This window comes from Protobothrops mucrosquamatus, unplaced genomic scaffold (genome assembly GCF_001527695.2).
Source record: "Protobothrops mucrosquamatus isolate PMUCROS unplaced genomic scaffold, P.Mucros_1.0 scaffold_9, whole genome shotgun sequence".
NCBI lineage: Eukaryota > Metazoa > Chordata > Lepidosauria > Squamata > Viperidae > Protobothrops > Protobothrops mucrosquamatus.
This window is the reverse complement of record NW_015386085.1, coordinates 622,611-644,854: the sequence shown is the minus strand read 5'-3', so window position 1 is coordinate 644,854 and position 22,244 is coordinate 622,611. Positions and strand designations below refer to the sequence as shown.

General features: G+C 39.2%; 1 protein-coding gene across 1 annotated transcript in view; it reads left to right on the top strand.

Annotated features, from left to right (window-relative positions):
* NRP2 (neuropilin 2) overlaps window positions 1–22,244 on the top strand; it is a 159,256-nt gene that overhangs the window by 25,943 nt on the left and 111,069 nt on the right. The window contains exons 5-7 of the mRNA XM_029284702.1: window positions 16,072–16,253; window positions 20,539–20,769; window positions 21,801–21,956. Coding sequence (XP_029140535.1) covers window positions 16,072–16,253; window positions 20,539–20,769; window positions 21,801–21,956 — 569 coding nt within the window. The remainder of the gene's footprint in view (window positions 1–16,071; window positions 16,254–20,538; window positions 20,770–21,800; window positions 21,957–22,244) is intronic.

Below are 22,244 nucleotides of genomic sequence, written 5' to 3'. Positions count from 1 at the left end.
CTAAGTTTACTTTGAAAGAGACTCAGTTGGTAAAGCTCCTTCCTGCTATAAAATCCTTTCTGACTCCAAATTTCTGTTTTTTTGAAGATTCTTTGACATGAAATTTTGGATGGACCTGCAATTGTTCCATTGTTCGGTGTAGTTCAGAACATTTTTTATTGTTTTCATTTTCTTTCTTTCAGGGATCAGGTGCCAACAAACGTTCAGAAAGCAATGAAATGGAAAACAAAATCCAATTTTCTCTTAAAATGGATTGTTGTAGCATTAGGAAGATGTAAATATAGTTTCTCAAGAGCACTGGCATCCTTGAGAATTGCATTTTCCTATATGACTAGAAGGGGGGGTTGTTGCTGTTCTTTGGTGTTTATTATACAATAACATAATAGAATAGAGGAAAAAGTCTCATTTTGTCAGATTTTTGTATACCTTTCCTTTGCTTTCCCAGAAGTCTGCACACATGGATGTCTTTATGCTTCCCTTTCCCACACAATTCCTTTGATGCTAATATAATCATCTATTTCCCCCATCGCCTGCCTTCCTTCCTTCCTTCCTTCCTTCCTTCCTTCCTTCCTCCCTCCCTCCCTCCCTCCCTCCCTCCCTCCCTCATAACGATAGGGAACAGGTCCTTCTTTTCTACCTTATCCTCTGAAGAAAAAACAATAGTTCAGATTCATTGAAAGAATGTTCCTACATGGCAACATAGAGAAGTTTTGAAAATTAAGTAAATGGAAGGAAAATTTTGCAATACTGTGGGCAGAGGGCGGGAAAGCAACAAGATCATGCTTTACCCAGAGTGGACAGAAATTGAAAGCGTGCCCGCTGAGAAATGTAAAAGTTGAATGGAGCATGAGCTTTTGGGGCTGATAGTAGATCATTGACTTAATGTCCCATATTTACAGTAGATCAACCTCAAGGTTATAAAACATAGCAAATTGCTGACCAACAGAAAACAAAGCAGCCTGGCAGCCCAGGAAAAATATCTGCTCAGGTCAATGGCTAGTCACTGGAGGAAGGGCCTGCCAGGCACTGTAGCCAATCAGAATTGGGGATGCTCAGTGGTGGGATTCAAATATGTGAACAACTGGTTCTCTGTGTGGATGCTGGTTCCAGAAGTCCATTCTGGGCCTGGACAACAAAAAATTAGCTACCGGTTCTGCTGAACTGGTGTGAACTGGCTGAATCCACCACTGGGGATGCTACTAGAAAGCTCTGGAGATCCTCTACTTTAAAGGCTTTAAGATGACTTGGGTCTAAAAATAAAACAACCACTTTTGAATCTAAGCTGGGAAACATGGAAATGGGGTGAATTTGCTATCACCAGGAGCAAAAGGAGGCAAAAACATCCATTCCTGCCCACAGAAAGCAGGGAAAGGCCTGCGGTGGTTGTTATGAAGGAGAAAGTACAGATCTGCCTTTGTCCTATATTAAACTGAAAATGAACTTTCATGAAATGTAATTTATACTGTATTTTAAGAAGCCCTTTTTAACCCCCAAAATGCACAGCCACCTTTTCAAAAATGTGCATCAGTTCACGGGCCCTCACTAGCGGCACTTCCTAGTGCGATCTTCTGGTAGGCAGTTCATTCTGCTGGGAGGACCGTCGTTCCTTTGAATTCAGAAACCTGGGTGCGAAAGGGAGGTAGTTCTCTTCCTTCTGCAGCCTCTGAAATAATGCTGAGGCCTTGATAGTCAGAGATGCCAAAGTAAATAGCTCACTGCATTTACCAGGTGGTGCTTCAGAATCTGAAATTATTTTATGCTTATCCCACAGCATGCAAGAGGAATAACCATGAATCATTGCTCTTAGAATCATTTACTTCTTGGTATTTTTGAAGAGTACTTTATTTGATTAACCTTATTCATCTTAACGAGATCACCTCTGTCCCTTAGGTAACCAGGAGACATGAGAGTACAGAGAAGAAGCCTTAGTGGTGTCTTTGTTTGGTCAACCTCACTGAGAGTGCTTAGCCTTGGGATCAGAATCTAGTTCAGCAAAGATTAGGAAAATCCTCTCTTGAAGAAAGGAAAGGGCCCTGGCCTGGCTGCCTTTCTACTCACCCTGAAATAATGGGATTTATTCTGTCCTTCTCTTTCCCGTTTCTCTAGGGATCAAAAGTCAGCTGACACCCATTAGAACTGAATAGATTTTTCTCAGTCTTAATTTAGTGAATTGCCTTTTTAAATTGTCTGTGTAGCTATCTCTTGTGCCTGGTTGTTGTGGGCGGCGCTGGAAGTGTTGCTTAGAGGCAGAGGTGCTTGGAACCCATTGCAGAAGCCCCAGAGCAGAGTTCAAGCAGAAATCTTTGTTTCCTGGGATTGCTCTAACTGCAGCTAGATGAACGTCTGACTCACCGTTTGTTTGTTTGTTTGTTTGTTTGTATTTGTATATATGGGGTTTGCCTGTACTTCTGGAGGGGGTAAAAGGTGAATCCAGTTTAGGCACCTAAATGTCACAAATCCCTTGAATAGAGTTTTGTGCTACAGAATAGAAACATAGAATTGGAGCCTAAGACAAGCTAAAGAATTTTACAGAAAGTAACTTTTCTCTCTGCCTCTGTTCTTACTGCCTTCTGCAACCACCCAGAGACTGTCTACACAGGGTGGACAGGGGCGAGTCTGAGGTCACTGGATGGTGGGAATCACTTTTAAAAAGTTAAGAGAATGAAACAGTCTTGTGTCCCTCCATACAGAAAAAACAGCTGATGGGCATGAAAAATTTTGTGAACTGCTTTAGATGAAAGTGTCATTCAGACCACATGCTGTAATTATGTCCAGAAACATGGAAGAACAGGATCTCAGCCAGATTGGGACTACTTTCCGTCTTACTATTTGAGGACATCTGTAATATAGACATTGCCAACTCTCTCTCTCTCTTCCTGTATCCAGAGATCAGAAGATGAACATAGATCTCTTATGTACTAGGGAGCATTTCAACTATGGTGTGATTTTAGTAAATTATTTCCAACTTTATCTTTATCTTTAACTTTATCTCACAGCAGGCTGTTGTGAACCTGTTTTCCATCCTGAAATACAAGTGTGTCCATTTCCTGTATCCTGAAGGAGATGTAGTTCTTAATTGTCAGGGGATGGGGTAAATGAGAATATGGGAGGTATAAATAAATTAAAAAAGAATCTTGCACCCACCTTCAAAAAATCTTGACAGTAAGTAACGCACAAACAAGTAGAAGACAAAATAAAATTCATTCATTGCATTTTTATGGCTGCCCAGCCAGGTAACATGACTGAGTGTTGTATAAAACAGAAATACCATACTGACAAATACAAAGCAAAAGCAACACATACCCATTTTTAATTCCGTTCTCTAATTTTCAGAAACTGCCTGGACAAGTCTCTGTAGTTTTCTTGGCAAGGTTTTTCAGAAGTGGCTGGCCACTGCCTCCTTAGGGCTGAAAGAGACTGACTGACCAAGGGTCATCCAGCTGGCTTTGGGCCAAAGGTGGGACTTAAAGTCATGGTCTCCCAGTTTCTAGCTTGATGCTTTAACTTCTACACCAAACTTGCTTTCAACACATATCATTAAAACCTACTAAAAAATATAACTGAATATGATGTAACTCCACTAAAACTGAATATGATGTAACTCCTCACATTTGGGACTCCGCTTATCCTGGACCACTTCTTTGCACAGATGTTGTATACCGACCCATAAGAATTGGCTTTGACAAGATCAGTCAGAGTCCAACATCTGGATGCATTGTACATCTTGGCTGTGATTTGTTTTGTTTTGTCTAATCAGCTTGGGTATATATAGTCTATGTAAACCAACAAATCTAAGCAAACTAAAGCTGAAAGCTAGTCTGATTTCCAGGTCAGCTTAGAAAATTTTGGGGACAAAAAAGGAAAACTATGACAAGCCAATTTTTATAAGTCATTTGGTACTTAATTCTTTGCTTGCATCGTACAAAAATAAGGATCCATGTAGCACTAGAGAAACATGAGAGCACACTGTTTTGCACTGACCTGTGATTTGATATATCATGACTTTTAACCTGAATCCAGGATTCAACAGTCTCAATGGATATCAGAAGCTTGCAAGATTATGGATTTAACTGTACCTAATCTTTCTGTTTTGTGTTGCTTATCTGATATAAGCTTAGTTTCCTAGACTATATGTCAGAGTAAGTCTCAGTTCTATTTTAGTTACTCCTGTAAACTTCCTGTGTGACCTTGGCAAAATATTGACCCCTCTTTCTTTCTTCCCTTGACAGGGTCTTGTGAGGATAAATTTCTACATGTTTGCCAAGGCCTCAGTTAAGGCAGTGACAAATGTCACAGAATAAGTGCTTGCTGATAAAAGTCATAATAATAAATGTCTAGAAAAGTTTAGAACTGAATTTGTGTTTGGCTTGGAGATAACATAACAATGTACTTTGTGAAGGCAGGCTAACTAAAATAATAGGGCACATCTTATCTCATTTTCCCTTCTGCATCTGAGCAGAAAACTGTGAAAAGGCTTATTTCATGGATAATCTTTTGAAACTGATGCTGTGTTCAATCTTTTTTGTGAAGAAAGGATGGCAGTAAGGAAGTTGAACTAGACTTAAGGGAATTTGATTTAATCAAGTCCTAACCATCCAGATTTCATTTGGAAGGGAACCAAGGAATGAAGAATCTCCTTCTAAAGGCTAAATAAACTGGCTGGAGCAACATATACATTTTGCAGGCTGTCTCCCTGCCTCCCTTTCCCGCCCCTCCCTCTTTGTGTGTGTGTGTGCCAGCAACATTGGCAATAAGAGCAGTTGCTGAGCAGAGTGTGAGGCTTTTGAGTTTTCTGCAATCTTCCTGCATCAGGGAAGACATATTTGAAAGGAGCAGAAAAAAAGATCCCCATGATTCCATATTTCTGATACCACCCTTACCATCTAACATTCCAGCTTACCACTGTGTGAACCACTCGCTCACCCACATATTTTATTTTTACAAATCTTTTCTGGGAAGAATTATGGTTGAAAAACAATATACTGATAATGGTAATCTAACAAAAGTTCCCAAAGATAATTTTGGGTTTTGTTTAAGACAAATGAATGATGTTTCATTTTGGATCCCTTTGCATGGTCTAAATACTGGAATGGCTGTCATGGTCATTATTTTGGTGAAGAAAGTTATGTCATGTTGGGTTACACAAGAAAAACAAGAAGAAGGGAAGCTGTTTTAAAATGGGAATAGGAAGAAGAGAAGAGAGATGACCATTAGCGGTCAAAGATAATGAGATGCTGAAAGTAATCATTATATATATGTATGTATGTATGTATGTATGTATGTATGTGTGTGTGTGTGTGTGTGTGTGTGTATGTATGTATGTATATGGCATGATTACTTTCAGCATCTCATTATCTTTGATTGCTAATGGTATATATATAGTCATGATTCATATATATATATATATATATAAAGGATCCGGTTGACAAGCCCAATGAAATAAATCCACCAAAGACATAGCGATCTCTAATGTAAAACGTTCATTAGGCATAGCATACCACCACGGTAGAAAGAATACCAGCTCTGGCAATATGGCTGGAAAAAGTTAATTAGAAGAGTAAAACTTCCTCTCCTCTCTCTCTAGACTGTAGGCAGGCTGAAGCATCATGGCAGTTCTAAAGCAAGGGATTTTCATAGCTTGACAGATACAGCAGGTCCTTCTTTTGTACCTTATGCTCTATAGAAAAAAACAATACTTCAGATTCATTGAAACAATGTTCCTACACTGCAAAATAGAGAAGTTTTGAAAATTAAGTAAAGGGATATATATATATATATAGTTTAGGAAAATACCGACTGTTGTAAGTGTGCATGATTCATTAATCATAGTTAGATACAGCACTTCTGAAGAATAGTCATATGTGGTCTGAGTCCTTAAAGAGCATTTTTGCAAGATTGAAAGAAAGATATTGACCTCCTGTAAGGTCTTGTGGAAACCCAATCTTTGTCAAGCTTCTTGGGACCTTCTCTGTGTTATTTACCCTGAACTGGAATTGAGATGAGAAAGAAATCTTTATTAGCCATGGGCTTTTATCTCAGTATTGCATTTGGCTCAGTGATCTTGCCAATAAGCTTTTAATGTGTGGGAACAAATTCAGTTCATTCATTTGCAAAAGAATATTTCTTTTTAATTTTTTTCCTCGGGCAGTGTGCGAGAACCAAGCTGAGGGACCTGAATGAAATGACAGGATTTCTCCTGAGTGTTATAAACTGAAGCACCAAACAGAGCCCTTTGTTGTCTCTAGGTTTCTTTATTTTTGTTTTTGTGGTTAATGGAGAAAACAGAGGAATGAATTTCTGGGAAAGGGATAAGTGCTGGCCACAGGAGATTGAAGAGACATTAAGAGTGAATTATTCTGAATAACAGCAAAAAGAACATAGGAGGAGTTTTCTCTAAAAAATACCTGTTTGAGGAAAAAAAGACTATTATACATGATTTCCTAGTGAAGTGCTCTTCATATGTTGAATCTGTTTTTCATAAAAGGCAACTATTCATATGTTAGAATCAAAGAGTTGGAGCAGCTATTTAAGCCTTTAAGTCCAGCCCTTTGCTCAGTGGGGAGAATCCAATTAAAGCTTCCCTGACAGATGGTTGTCCAGCCTCTATTTGAACATCTCCAGAGAAGGGGACCCCAGCATTTCTCTGGGTAACTGGGAAATAACTTTAGGACCCACGTACTGAAGACAATCCCCTCCCCCAATACCGTGCAAGCCATGCAGTGAGATCAGATGGGGGGGATCCCATTAAGAGTCCCCCCAGTTAGCTTGGCTTCCAGGGAAGGGGCAGCAGGAACACCCCAGGGATGAACTCTGCCCTGGAGAAAGTTCCATTAATGCCTCCATTAGCTTTCTAGCCCCTATTCACCAAGGCGTTTGTAAAATGAAGCTGTTCCAAAATTAGATTGTGTGTGTGTGTGTGTGTGTGTGTGTGTGTACACATGCATGCAACTGCCTGGACAAATCCCTTCGGTTTTCTTGGCAAAGCTTTTTAGAAGTTTCTTGGCCTTGCCTCCTTCCCAGGGCTGAGAGAATGACTGGTCCAAGGATATCCAGCTGGCTTCAACTTCCAGAATAAGTGGTATGGGAAAAAAAGAATGAAATATACAATGTGTGATAAAGGGGAGAGCCACTTTTCAAATATGTCTAATAAGGTGTCTGTAGAAAATTGCAAGGTAGGGCATTGATTTGAGCTGGACCCAGAGTAAAGATATCATAAAGTAGGACATATTTTTTAAGTTAGTAATAAATTGAAGACTGTCTATTGCAGGGGTGTCAAACTCAATTTCACTGAGGGCCGCATCAGCTTTGCGGTTGCCCTTGGGGGGGGCGGGTGGGTGTGGCCAGAGTGGGTGCAGCCTACTGGGTGGGCGTGGATGGAGTGGGTGTGGCCTACTGGGTGGGCGTGGCCAGTTCTACATCATTCGCGTCAAGGGTGCCTGTGGGGGCCTGGGCAGGAGTGGGACAGATCTGAGGGTCTCTGGCAAAAGGGGGTGGGACCGGGGCAAGTGCCAAGGCATGGTCCACCGGGGCTAATGCCAAGATGGCCACCACAAAATTTGTACATTGGCTCCTGGCTGGCCTGGGCCAGGGCCAAGGCAGCGGGGGCCGTTCCCTCACTGTTTCCAGGATGGCTTCGTGGGCCACATGAAACCACTTCACGGGCTGCATCCGGCCCCCGGGCCTTGTGTTTGACATGTCTGGTCTATTGCATATTAATTGTGATTCTGGGATGTTTAGTTTAGTTTAGTTTGGTTTTTAGTTTAGGTTTACAGAAGAGAAATTCCATTTTTAAGGAAGTTTGTTCTCACTGTTTCAAAAACACAGCTAGCGTGTGTAAAATGGAAACTCTAATTAACTGTACTTATTTCAAAATATTTCAGCCAATGGGTCACTCAATCTATTCTTGTCTTTTTTTTTTAAAGGGAACAGCTGTCCAGTGATTGGCTGAGTCATTTTGTATGCTATCACACCATGAAATATTCCCACCTTATGTAACTGAATCATACTTTTTTGAAAGCAAAATTACAAATTTACTGAAATGGGTTTTTTTTCCTTTTGTAATCCAACCCCCCCCCTAAAAAAAACCCGAAGCACAATTCTCTTTTAATATTGTTTGAGGGAGCGACAACACTAGTTGGACTATACATGATTCTATCTAAATCGAAATGTAGAAAATGTAGCTCTTGGGATTATTGTCTAAATGCCCAGAACTCTGGAATAAAATGGTTTTCTCCTCCCTCCCCCCTTTTTTCCTTTAAAGGAAAATGCATAATCTCTAGCCAAATGTCCAGTATTCACTAGCATCAGTAATATGATCTATAGTAGGTTATCTCTCACTGTGCAGTCATCTTTAGCCATGCAGTAGAAGAATATAAATGGAAAATTTTGCATGAGTGAAAACTGCAGGAGCTGTTGAAAAAGCAAAATCATACTAATTATTTCTGTTAACATGTTTGCTTTGTTTGGCATTTTTGTTGCTGTTTGCGTTTCTCTACCATTTTCACATGAATTATTTTGCAAAAGAAAAGAAGTACTGGAAAACACAGCCTACTTAAAAATAACTTGGCCTAAATTTTTCTGAAATCCCTCTGCAAATTAATTGTATTTCAATTTCATGTATGTAAATAACTAAGAAAACTAATTTTCATTGGTTTAAAACTTTTTGGTGTGAGTAGGTCTTAGTGTAGCTGATCTGTACAGGTAATCCTTAACTTAATGATTGTACATTGAGTCTGGCAGTTACAATTGTAATAACTGTAAAGCAGGTAATTGCATGACTGAATCCGATATTATGACATTTTTGTGGTGGTCATTAAGTGAACATGGTGGTCATTAAGCAAATGTATTTTTTCGAAAAACTGGAAGTAAACTTTGGAGTCTAGGAAAAAAAATTGTAAATTGTCACATGGAACACTGCAAATGGCTGTAAATCCGAGTCCATTGCCGAACATCCAAAATATGGTCCTATGACCATGGGGAATGGGGCTGGATGTTGGAACTTTGGAGCTTTTGGGAGATCTGCTTGCTAAGCAACTGTTGGACATAAAAGTTCAGGTCCACGAGTGACGATTCAATTTGTTTCTACTCACATTTATGCACAGGAATATTCTCACACAGAAATATTCTCAACTAACGGTTAGGACCTGTTAGGAATTAGATAAGGGGGAGGGGGTTGGACTTAATTCACTTGTGGCTATGTAGAGATTCTAAGCTGATCCCTCTTTTAACTCTGCCTCAGGTTCTGATATTCCTTGCCCTATAGCAGCGGTTTTCAACCTATGGGTCGCGACCCCATTTGGGGTCGATCGACCATTTCACAGGGGTCACGAAGCAAGGCTGTCCGCCATTTTTTTCCCCTTTTCCGGTGGGTGCCTTACCTCCCTTGGGCTGGGCCAGCTGGTGGTCGGCCTGCTCCGTCTCTGCCGCTTGCCAGCTACGCCTCGGCCGGCGCAGGGGCGGAACGCATGTGCGGTGCTCCCGGGCAGGGAAAGTCCTCGACTTACGACCGGTTGGGTAGTCCTCGACTTATGACCGGTTTAGTCCTCGACTTACAACTGGTTTAGTCCTCGACTTACGACCGGTTTAGTCCTCGACTTACGACCGGTTGGGGGTCGCAGCATTAAAAAGGTTGAGAACCACTGCCCTATACCAACCGGCTATCTACCTGTATGGCTTTAGATACATTGACTTTAGGGTGAAATAATATTCTTGAGTTACCAAACTGAATTGTGAGATTAATAAAAGGCCCTGGAACTCTGCCTCAAATTCATCCTTCATAGAATTTTTACTATTAAGCATAGTTTGTAATAAGAGAAAATGCCCAAAGGAATGTGGAGACAGCTGATGCATAATCCATCTGTGTAACGAGCCAATTCTAAATGTTGGGTTTTGTTCAACAGGTAAGTTCACCATCACCAAGCTTTTAAAATTGCTAACATCTCAATTATTTGTGGATTTATAAATAAATAAGATTCAGCTTCCACATTGTGGGGAAGCACAAACATATGCAGTTAATTCACTTACTCAGAAGATCAAGCAGATGGTGATTCATTTTTATTAGTGTTATTAGCAGTGACAATAAAAATGGAAAATTCTTCAAGTGTTCCCAGCGTCCTAAAACCAATTTTCATATCTAATGAAAACACACTGCAAACTATTCGCTCCAAATATTTTCTACTTGCCAAATTAGAATTATGTCTCTTTGAATTCAGCAGTCCAATTGATTATGTGTCACCAAGTCAGTGTTGACTATTAGCCACCACATAGATAGATTTTCTCCATGATGATCTATCTGTCCTGAACTTTTAGGTCTTCCAATGATGCACTTTTCAGCACTATAACTAAATCACCCACCTTGCTGATGGTCGTCCTTTTCTCTTTCCTTCCACCTTTCCCAGTATTAAAGCCTGCTCCGGAGAGCTAGGTCTTTGCATAATGTGCCTGATATAGCATATTTTGGCTCACTCTTTGTTCGTCTCTCCCAGGAACAACCTATCGCTTCATGATGAGGTAGGTTTACAGGATTTGGAGAAGTCAGTATAGTTTAGTCCCAGAAAAATAAATATAATATTGAAAACCACATCAATCCAAATCATTCCTGGCTTGGTCCATCCCAACCTCAAGCCTCATTAAGATAAGGAACTTCTTCCTCTTCAACTTCCCCCACCGCACCTATCTCTCTCTCTGTGTGTGTCTCTCTCTCCCCCCCCACCACCATTTCTTTCCTTTTGACTGCCATGCACTTTGCTTTGCAGGATGGCAAGCAGCCACAGAAACACACCGCTCTGGGATTGCTTGCCATGCCTCGAAAAGCCCCAGCCACCTCAGCCCAGTCCCAGCCATAGTCTCCATCACCACCTGGCATTCTGAGACCCCTGCTGCCTTGCACTTCACTGCCTCAGCTGACCTTTTTCATCTTCTTTCTCCTGCTGTTGATGAGGCATGCCCTGCCTGGCTGGGACTGGGGCTGCTGTGAGTAAAAGAAAAATCAAAAAGCAGCCCCTGAGCCACAACATGCCAAAATGCCCCTTGGCCAGGCTCCTGGGATTTACAGGGCTGGTTTTGTGTTGCAAAAAGGGAGAAAAAAGCCAAAAGCAGCATGACCCAAGTTCATACTGCGAAGGGGGACACTGTAGCTCGGGGACTGCTTTTCTCTCTTTCTCTCTCTTTTGTAGCACAAAGCCAGAGCCAGCCCAGCTCAGCAGCTACGCCTGGCATGCCTTGTCAGAACCAGGAGCAAGACAGCTAAGGGCAGCTGGGGCAGCAGAGTATAGGGTGGCAGGGTGCCAAAAGGGCATGGATGGGGAGAGATAGGCAGCTGAGGGCGGTTGAAGAGCCCCCTGGTTGTAAGCGTGGAAGGGCTGCCAAGCACCTGAATTTTGATTTCATGACCCCTGTGGGTGCTGCAGTGACCATAACCTTGGGCACCAGTTGTAAGTCCCTTCATTCAGCACCACCGTAACTTTGAATGGTTGCTGAATGAATGGTGGTAAGTCAAGGACTACCTAATAAATAATAATAAATAATAAATATTGCTGTTTTAAATAATTTCTAAAAAAAAAACAGTTGTGTGTTTTGTCTCCCTTTTCCAGGAAACCTCATACTGTATCATATCTACCTGAGAATAAATTACAATATTCACTACAGGGAAAATTGTGATTTTATGAATACTAATTTCAAACACATTTTATACGCTAGCAGATGAAATACTGGATGGTGCATACAGCATAGTTCTATTTGTAGCTAAGTGTGGAACTTGATGTAACAAAGGACACCCTACTGGTTTTACACAGAAGTTGTTCATCCGGGGGTGTAACATTGGACTCTTTCTAAAAAAGCTATTGCTCTTATATAGCTTTGAGCTTGAAAGCCCCACAGCTTCCTTTTACATATTCAACCATAGTTTCAAACTCTAATTCAAGCATTGTTCTAAAACATAATTTCTGAAATATAAAGATAGAAAAAGCATTACTGCATTGCTATATTCAGCTTTCAGTCAGTGAAACTATTTCTAGGGAGAAATTAAGATATACAGTATAAGAAACAGAATGGTATCGTGGTAAAGTGCTACTCTAGGAATGGAGACAGTTAGGAAGCAGGTTCTCCTGTAGGAAGCTGGCTGAATGATTAAGCCCTAGACTGGGAAGCAGAGAAACATCTGTCTACTGATGTACACTGGACCAGCATAGTAGTTCAGGCCTTTATCCTGTACAGGGGTCCCCAACTCCCAGGCTGTGGAGCGATACAGTCCCTGGCCTGTTAAGAACCAGGCCGCACAAATGGCGGGCGGGCAAGCAAAGCTTCATCTGTGCATAAGCAGTGTCTAGATTGCATGTGAAATTCCCTCCCCTCCCCCTGATCTGTGGAAGAGTTGTCTTCCATGAAACCGGTCCCTGGTGCCAGAAAAGTTGGGGACCACTGCTGTAGTAGACTGATTTGAGGTAGATGTGTGTGTGTGTGTGTGTGTGTGAGAGAGAGAGAGAGAGAGAGACCATGCTAGCTACAATCCCAATAATTTAGAGCTAAGTAATATTCAGATGTGATACATACTGTATCACATCTGTATCCTATAACTGTGATAAGGAAGGCAATCTTTTGTTGATTAAGTGCTGGACTTAACTGGAGTTGGTAGGTAAATGCCTCAAAATGGAGGGGACCAAGTTTGGAAGGAGTTTTGGGAAGCTTATTGGTTCTTTAACTGGCATATGCCTTTTCAAAGACTTTCATTGTAGCATCATTGTTCTACAGTGGTTCTCAGATATGAAAAGATACTCTATCTGGGAAAATAAATCCCTTTCTTTCTCCTATGGTGGTTGAGGAAGCAGATTTGTTCCAGTACCACAGCTTGTGCCCTTTCCAGTGCCCCTCTTCTTTCTGCTTTTCAAATAGCAGTATTCATAGCAAGAGTTCTTCCTAGTTGCCTTATTCTTTGTCCTTCAAACACATCTCTCTTTGGCTCCCTTCCTAGGTAGGTAAAGTCCGGCTATTTAAGGCTGGTATTCACTCCTGCTTTTCCCCTTGCTACTTGAAGGACATTTCTTGCCCTTTTCTTTTGACAGGCTGAGGTATGGATCTTACTATAAGCCACAGGATTGCAAGACTTGGCTGCAGCAATCCTTAGCAGAGTGTATAGCTTGAGCCTATAGATAGAAGGTATCATAGCTTCAGGCATTTGTTTTTGGAGTGAAGCCTGATTGACTCCTAGAAAGGAGTGATATGAAAGACTACTCAGTTAGTCTAAGCTGGTAGCACATTGAGTTCCTATAAGTTTGTGTAGGGTAGTTGTTTGGCAATGTGTGCCTCAAGGGGAAGGAATGAGTCACATGAGAATCATTTCATGTCGAACATGCTATTTTTCCTTTCAGCTCTTGATTCACAAATAAAGGGATCTTGTGACAAAGCCAGAAGCCTGGCAATGTATCACTTTTCTTTCCTCCTCCTCTTCCTCCTCTTCAAAGGAGAGGGGGGGGAGTGGTAACATGCTGGTGTTTTTTAAAAAATAAGTTAACCCCGTGCAAATAAATAAAAGGAAGGGGATGGGCAGTTTCCTGAAAAATGTATTCTGAATATGCATCTACATGGTGCTACAAATTAAGGGGAGAGTTCGTGTCAGGAATCACAAGTCTGTTTGAACAAAGTAACCAAAATATAGTATACCTGTGAGTCGTAATCGTAATGCTGAAAAACAAGAAAACCATTTCAGACTTCTCAATCTAATTCTGCCTTGATTTTTTAATCTTTTTGAAAAGAGTATGTTGAACGTGATCAGCTTGGACATAGCCCAGGGGAGAGGCACATAGGGAAAGGGATGCATTCAAGGGCAAAACAGGGAAAGAATCGTGAAAAGCATCTACAGGAAGAGAAAGAAAATGGAGTGGGAAAAGGTCTTACACAATGAATAAGCTATGAGCTGCTAAGTTCCTCTTCAGATTAACTCATTCTACTCTTAAAGCAAGCCACAAGTGCTGCAGCCCCATCATTCTCTCTCTTTTATTTAACAACAGAATTATCTGAAAACTTCTTTGGATTTGTTCATTCCCATCCTCTCCATTATTAAACTTAGGCATTATTCAAAGAACTAGGTGTCAAAATGTCCTCTTGATATCTCATTGCAATGAGTGCAGCATGACTGTCCCAGTGGTTTTGTTTAGATACTGAATGCATTTGGAGAGGGTGGAGCTCTTTGGTTCTCCAACACTATTTTCTGGACAAAATTGCAGTTAAACAGAATTACCAAAGCCCAATCCTGACAGCATCCCAGCAAAAAGGATGCTGTGGTCAGTGGTATGTATCTAGAAGAAGTCCAAAAGAAACAGCAATGACTTATTCTTAGGACCATTTCCAAGCACAGGTCATTCCCCAAGGCAACCAGAGCAGGGTTAGTCTCATGTCCCAGTTTAAGTCTGTGGTTGGTGGCTAGATTTATGGGGCAGGTTCTTTGATGAATACATGGAGCATAAACCATCTCCCAATTTTCCACCCACATTGCCCTTCCTTTTTCTTTGTTTTCTAGGTTGACAATTTATCTGATGAAAGCAAAGTATAAAGTGGAGGCAGGGGTGGGAAGACACTAACAATTTTGGAAAAGGTAGAAAAAAAAGAAAAAGCTATTGGCAGACTGCCCTAAATGTGGTCATCCAAACATAACACTAAGAATGGGCTACATTTCGGGTCCAAATATTTCTTCCACGTGCTGGAAATATAAATTGGCAAGAGAGACATATTACCACATGTGGTGGGAGTGCTCAAAAGCCCGTGACTTTTGGAACAAGGTTAAAAAATGGCTGGAAGAAATACTAATGATAGAGGTAGAGCTAAAACCAGAACTCTTCCTACTAGGCATAACTACGCAGAAATATGACAAAGGGATACTTTACTTGATGCTACATATTCTCACGGCTGCTAGATTGGCATATGCACAAAACTGGAGGAATAAAGAAATTCCAACAGAAGAAGAGATTTTATATAAAATCCTATCGTGTGCTGATATGGATAGGCTCACAATGGAAATGAAGGACAAGACAGAGTCAGATTACTTTGAAATCTGGGACAAATTCTNTTAGTGTTAAGATAGAGATATATAAAACTGTATGTTAGTATATAGAGAAACAAATTAGAGACTGTATTGTATAGAAAAATATGTATATATAGAGATTAAGAATTATATGTATGATGAGGAACAAATTGTTAGGAATATATACACTGGAATGTTACGTTATGTCCATCTTTGTTTTAACTGTTTTATAAATAAAAAACTTAAAAAAAAAGAAAAAAAGAATGGGCTACATTTTAAAAGTCATTTTGCCTTATATTCATTCCCTACGAACACGTATATTGTTCAGCGTGCTTTAAGGTGCCAGCAAGGGCCCACACTGGCTGTTGGGCAGTGTACAAATACAATTAAATAAGGAATATTGAGCCTACCTGGCTCAATATTCCAGGTAGAATTCTCATACCATGAAATTTGAAAGACTTCCTACCTGCCTAATTATAAGAGGTATAGCCGTGTTTGCCCATTAACAAATGCATAAAACAAGTTAAATGAATAACATTTGGACCTAAAAATGAGTTTCCTATTATTATTGTCACACAATTCAAATCAGCAAAGATAGAAGCTCAGAATATATCAAAACATAAGTAAAACAATTTTTACACAAGTAAATGAAAGGCTCAAAAAATGAGGACCAGTCTTGAGCTTTCTGTGTTTTATATACTAGGGATGCCATACATTTGATTATCACAGTAATCCCAGGGGATCAAACATATTATCTAATGAGCAGAAATGCAGCTTTTCTGAATGTTGTTGCTGTCAAACTATTTGGAGGGTATGCAGGGACTTCTGTTCAAGAGAGTAATCTGATAATAGAACAATATTAATGATGGAATGCTACAAAAGTAGATTATATGATTAAAATGTAGTATATTTGTTGCATCAAAGATCAGGGTCATAGGAAACTGGCTTTGTCACATTGTTGCTATGTGTTAAGTATAAAATGCCTGCAAAAGAATTTCACTTTTTTCCTGGATGTCTTTGTCTTAATGTTACTCTTTTTTCTCTGCTTCCATTGGCAGGTATGATTTTATTGAAATACGGGACGGGGATAATGAAAATGCAGATCTTCTGGGAAAGCACTGTGGAAACATTGCTCCACCTACTATCACTTCATCCGGCCCTTCTCTGTATATCAAATTCACCTCAGACTATGCGCGTCAAGGTGCTGGCTTCTCTCTGCGTTATGAGATCTACAAGACTGGTTAGTGTTCATCTGCTTCCCCAACCAACTCCTTAGGCCTCTTTCAGTTGGGGCAATCTTTTGAATATATTAATAGGCAATATGAATGTCCTTTGCAACAATTCCGCAGTCATGGTCTGAACTGAAAATATGTGAGGCAGGCCTTCTCTCTCTCCCTCCCTTCCTCCCTCTCCTCTCATTTTGAGTTTCTGATAGAGCAAAAGATTTTAATGTAATCTATAACCAAATCATTTTCAAGAGTGTATGGCTTCTCTGAAAAAGAAAGCCAATTCTATCAGAAATTAAAACTGAATCATTGTTTCTCTAGTGTCCTGGAAAACACTAAATGTGTGCTGTATGAACACTGAACCACTAGTGTGAAATGAGAAATTCATCTGAACTCAAAGTTGTAGGATGCTTTTGATGAGCTGAGCTGTTCTTGGCCATGAAACAGCCTTGCAAATTTGCACTTCTACTCACCAGTAAAGCAAGGGAAAAGTTGTTAATAGATTTATTGCTGGCAGGATATTGGACTGCCTTTGTTCAGTTCCTTCTTGGAAATTCAGAAGTCCTGTCTATTGATTATTAAACTATTTCCAGGTTTCACTGTTCTGAGGAAGAGGTAATGGCTTTGAGTTTCTTCAGGAAGGTGTTGATGACTTTTTCCCTTGGCAGGCTTGGGAGACTTTCAGTCTTCTCATATGAGAATGTCCTTATTAAACCTTACATTCATCTTGCCTTAGTTCTGTTCCCCTTACCAAATCTATTTCATCAAAATTTTCAAAAAGTGAAGTATTTCATGGCATATTGACAAGTATTTTGGTTTCTAAGAGAAAATAGCTTCTTCATTAAGTGATCTAATTTATTCTAGAATTACAAAGACCATATTTTTTTAAAGTGTCATTTAGAGAAAGCTTATTAAAGTCAAGACTAAGCAAGAATGGCCTTCTCTACCCATCCTGCCACCTCATGAATATGCAATTCCAGCACTGATCAATAGCCTTGTGTTTTCTTTTTTCAAGAGGCCAAGGATTTTGTAACTGGTATAATGCTGGCTTAAGTGGGCTGTTGTTGGCATTGCCATCAGGGAAACCTCTTGAGCTCCAGTATTCAGAATGCTCTTTTAATAATATTTTTAAAAATCCCTAGTTTTGGAGAAAGTGAATCAGTGCCTCCTTACATTGGCTCTGTTTATGTATTTGCCAGATTAGAAAGTTTGGAGGTGAAAATTCTAGAATATAAAAACAATTTTTCTTCCTCATTGCAGATTCAGTGAGTCTTGAACAAACAAGAGAAGGTTTGTGGTCATAGGATCTGGGTCTATTGCTCGTATTTTAAATGGAAATGCACAGAATTATATCGCTGGTAAAAGAAAAAGAAAAAAGAAAATAAGCTATGAGGAACTGAAAAGGGTATGAGGCAAACAGCATTTCTTATCATGCCCAGAAATCTTAATGAAGCCTGGAAGCATGTAGGGATTATACAGATTTGGGAGACTCTACTTCAACTAGATTATGCACATTAATCTATGGGCAGCACATTTCATACATTTTTTTTCTTAAGCTGCCTATATCAGGTTAGGAAAGAAGTTGACATGACTTCTAGATCTGAACTTCAGTAATTTTGCTCTGGTGGAGCACATAGGCTACTAGGTTTCCAGAATGTAGAGAATAAATACTATCCAAAATGCCAGTGTCACAAAATCTCAAACTCTGGCAAAAGTCAGTTGTTTCGATGTGTCTGTGGACATTAGGAAAAGGTATTAATACAGAAATGATCCTTGAACTGGAAAATAATTTTAATCCATCTCTATTTGGTTAGAGATATAGTTTCAGCCTTGACTAGTAAGCAAGTTGCCCTAAGTATCTTCTCTGGGATGGTTGTCTTTTCAGTTGAACCTATTTTGGGGCAGAGGTGATCTGGCCATGCTATTCAAAACCTTCACAAGTGAAATGTGGTCTAATTATCTTCAAAGAAACTTCAGTTTTGAAGATATTAACTGATGAAAAGTTGTTCAGCAAACAATGTTAGAATTCAGTTCTGATTTATCAGACCAGTTTAATTTAGGGGTTCAGTAAAAGTGTGCTCTTACTTGTGAAGTTCTGGAAGGCTTAGATCCTATATCAAATGCCTGTGTGCTCCTTGTAATTTTCTTCTTCGCTCTGAATTCCCTTTCTGTGTAAAATGTGGACTACTCTGGAAAAAAACAAGGCCTTTGCATCAATTGTCCATGTCTGAACTTTGAATTTCAATCTGCAAATTCCTCATTATATTTAAAGGGGGAGACAAAAATGCACTTTTATTCTTGTATTTTTGACTTAACTGGTTTTAGTTTTACTTGTCCTTTTTGTTGCTTCTTTCTTTCTTTTTCTGGTGGGTTCTCTTTATTTGGTTTATTTGTCAGTAAAGCACTAGGTCATAAATGTTTTTAACATTTAATTTAACATCTCTCTTTAAATTTAACAAAATTTAATTATAAATTTAATTCATTTAACATTAATTAAAGAGGGCATACAAATAATAAATCAGAAGAATGACATGGAACCTTGTTATCTTTGATTTTCAAAAGGGGCATATTCAGCTAATAAAGTAATAAAGTTCCTGAGAGGAGACAACAAGACTAAGATAAGAAATCAGCTTGTGGGACATTATTTGATTGGTTTAAAGATCAAGAAAACTAAATAAAATTCAAAGTGAACATATTTGATTAGGGTTACTATATATATATTGCAGTTTCTGATTGCTATTAATAGATTTTTTTGACCTGGAGTGACAATGCTTTAAAAATCTGTTTATAAATGGGGAGATATTTCTTAGAGAAAGTGCAAAGTTGGAATATAAAATGGATTTATTAGTTTAAGATTAAAATATGACTTTCTGGTAACTCTTCATTAATAGATTTTTACTGATTACAATTGAATTATGAGTTTTGTACAATTTCATTATTGATAACGAATGAGGTGTGAGAAAAATATATTTTTAATTAAAATATTAGAGACGGTATTAAGTTACTGAAGTTATTTCTACTTGTCTGGAGGAAGGAGGAGTCATGTTTTATATATTTTTCTTTTTTTTCTTTTTTTTTCTATCTCTTTGCACTTCTCTTTTTATATTTTTCTTAGTTTTTATTATCTTTTATCTTTGTAAACCCTGATAAAATTATTATAAAAAAGTAATTATTAGAATCATAGCATCATTCAGTGATGAGGATATTGATCAGTAGTGGGAAAAAATTTAACATATTCCTGAAAGTTCTGTATGTGTTTTATACTGTAGAGTACAACCCTTTAAAATTAATTCCTCCCCCCCCCCAATATAATACATAAGTATAATGTTCGAAACACACTCTCAAACATGGTTGGTCAGTGATGTTAACAGATCTGATGATTTGTTTCCAGATGCTGTTGAATTAGCTGTTCAGTTAAATCTCACTTGTTTTGCATGATGTTTGATTTAAATAGATTTCCACAGGCTTCTGTGTGTTTAAGTCCAGTCCTGCTTCTTCAAGAGAAGCAGAAGTCTGTGCAAATTGTTAGAATGGTTGTGGGAATTGTGTTAACTTTTCCTTGGAAAAACCAGCCAAGGGCGCAAGAGTGGTGAAAGGTATCTTCTGCTATAGTTGTGGAACCAGAGGGGCTTGTAACCTTCTCTTCCCATTTCCCTCATCTTAGTGACCCGTGGCCTGGAGAATTCAATTGTCTATTGTCTGTTCTTCTCTCCAGAGCAGTGGCCTTAATGCAATGATGGCCTAAAGAGAATGCAGCCTCCTTCTCCCTAAGGCACCTTGGCTCTGCAAAAAATAGAAGGCACTTAGCTGCTGAGGCACAATGAGGGCCAGTGTTGGGGTCATCCCTAAATAAATGGTAATATTGTCCCCACGGCTGGCAGTTAGAAAGGCATTCCTTAAGGATAGAAATAACTGGCATTTCAGTTTCGATGATTACCGTGGATGAAGGGAGAAAGGCAGCTCTGTTTCTCTTTTCACCAGAACCCTTCACACATGTCCTTCCTTTCCCAAGCAGTCTTAACTTAGCCATTGTGGAAGATGTGCTGTTTTTCCAAGGCTTAAGCTGCTAGTCTGCAGGTGTTGTTGTTTCCTGAGAATTGCCACTTGGATGGAAAATGAAATGGGGACAGTGATATTAATAATTAATATTTTTGCAAGGCGGGAGCAATTTTCTGCATGAGGGAATTAAGTGCTTAAAAAGAATGCTGATGAATAACATAGCACAGCCTGGCTACGGTAAGGGAAGTGGCTGATGATGAGGTTAATGCTGGGCCTTGGCCTTCTTGTCTCTTTCTGTAGGTTCTGAAGATTGTTCTAGAAACTTCACCAGTTCAAATGGCACCATTGAATCCCCAGGCTTCCCTGATAAGTATCCACACAATTTGGACTGTGCCTTCACCATCATGGCCAAGCCGAAAATGGAGATTGTCCTTCAGTTTTTAACATTTGACCTAGAGCATGACCCTCTGCAAGTTGGGGAGGGAGATTGTAAATACGATTGGCTGGACATCTGGGATGGTATTCCTCAAGGTAAGGACTAAAGGATATACTGCCTGTGTCTACTTCTCGGGATGGCCAATGTCAAGCGAACAATTCACTTTGAGACTGAAGAATTCCGTGACAGTCATAAATTGCTAATATTGTCACTGTTTTGTGCAATCTCATTTATTGTTGCTTTGTTCTTAGAAAGGAATTAACTCTGAAGGAAAATTAAATCTCTTCTTTGTCTCTTACACTTGAATCTCTGCCTTTGTGAGTTGGTGCAATTTTAGGTGACAGTGAAATCACTTTAGAGAAGAGTAATCTGATTTATATAATTAGATGAGAAATTGAAATCTTTGAACTCCTGAAGTATCCTGAACTTCTAATTAGAAAAAGGGACAATAATTTTTTTTAAAAAAATCCTACACGTAGTTGTTTGCAACAAAGTTCTGCATATAATATCATAACAATTTTTGTGGAAAGGGGGCTGAAAAATATTCTCTATTAACACATCATTTGCGATTTTACATGTCAGGGAAACAATGCATGTGTTAAATATATAAATAGCTCTAAATGAGTCTTTTCACAAGTACATAAATTCCTGTTTGTTTTCTGTGAATATCTGTTAGGGTGTGGGGAACTGAACAGATGTACAATAGATATGTTATTGTGTAGTCATATGCCTTTTCTTCTCAGATGTCAAATTGTGATAAGTAGGATTTACTTCCAGGTAACTTCTTTGGTTATTTATTTTAAATCACTCATCTATTAGGATGCAGTTTGAAATATTAAAAGCTGTCCTATTAAATTTTGTGAACCCATGTTGAAGGTAGCCATTTTAGGCAACTTGTACGGAATGCAAAAATTTATTTATTTCAATGCTTGTCTATAAAGAGAAGCTTCTGCAAATTTGTGGCATAATACATATTAAGGGTGTTATTTAAAAAGATTTATAATGTTTCATTTTATCTGGTTGGCATATTTATTCCGTCAACCGTCTATCTCTTCATCTTTTCCAACCAAAGAGAAAACATCCCTATGAGATGGTAAACAGTGTTTTTCTTTCATCTCTTTTGCAGTTGGGCCCTTGATTGGCAGGTACTGTGGCACTAAAACTCTTTCAGAGATCCGCTCAACTACGGGCATCTTATCCCTCACATTCCACACAGATTTGGCTGTGGCTAAAGATGGGTTTTCTGCTCGCTATTATTTGGTCCAGCAGGAGGCGCCAGAGAGTAAGTTGGCAGGTTGTTTGATCTGAGTATTTTCAAGCACTGTTCTAGACCTATAGTGTAGTTAGAATATGTCTATTTTAGGATATCTTTTCTGATCCTTACATTTAGAGGGGAGAAATAACATTTCAACAATTTTGGCACTGATAGCTGAGATTTGGAATTTGAATTTCATTACACCCCTTATGTTTGGTTTTCTGTGACATTTTGTCCCCCCACCTCAAAAGGTGAGATATTGATGCTAAGATCCAAGCTTCCGTGCCAGTATTTGAAAGTGCTGTAGAAATTCTA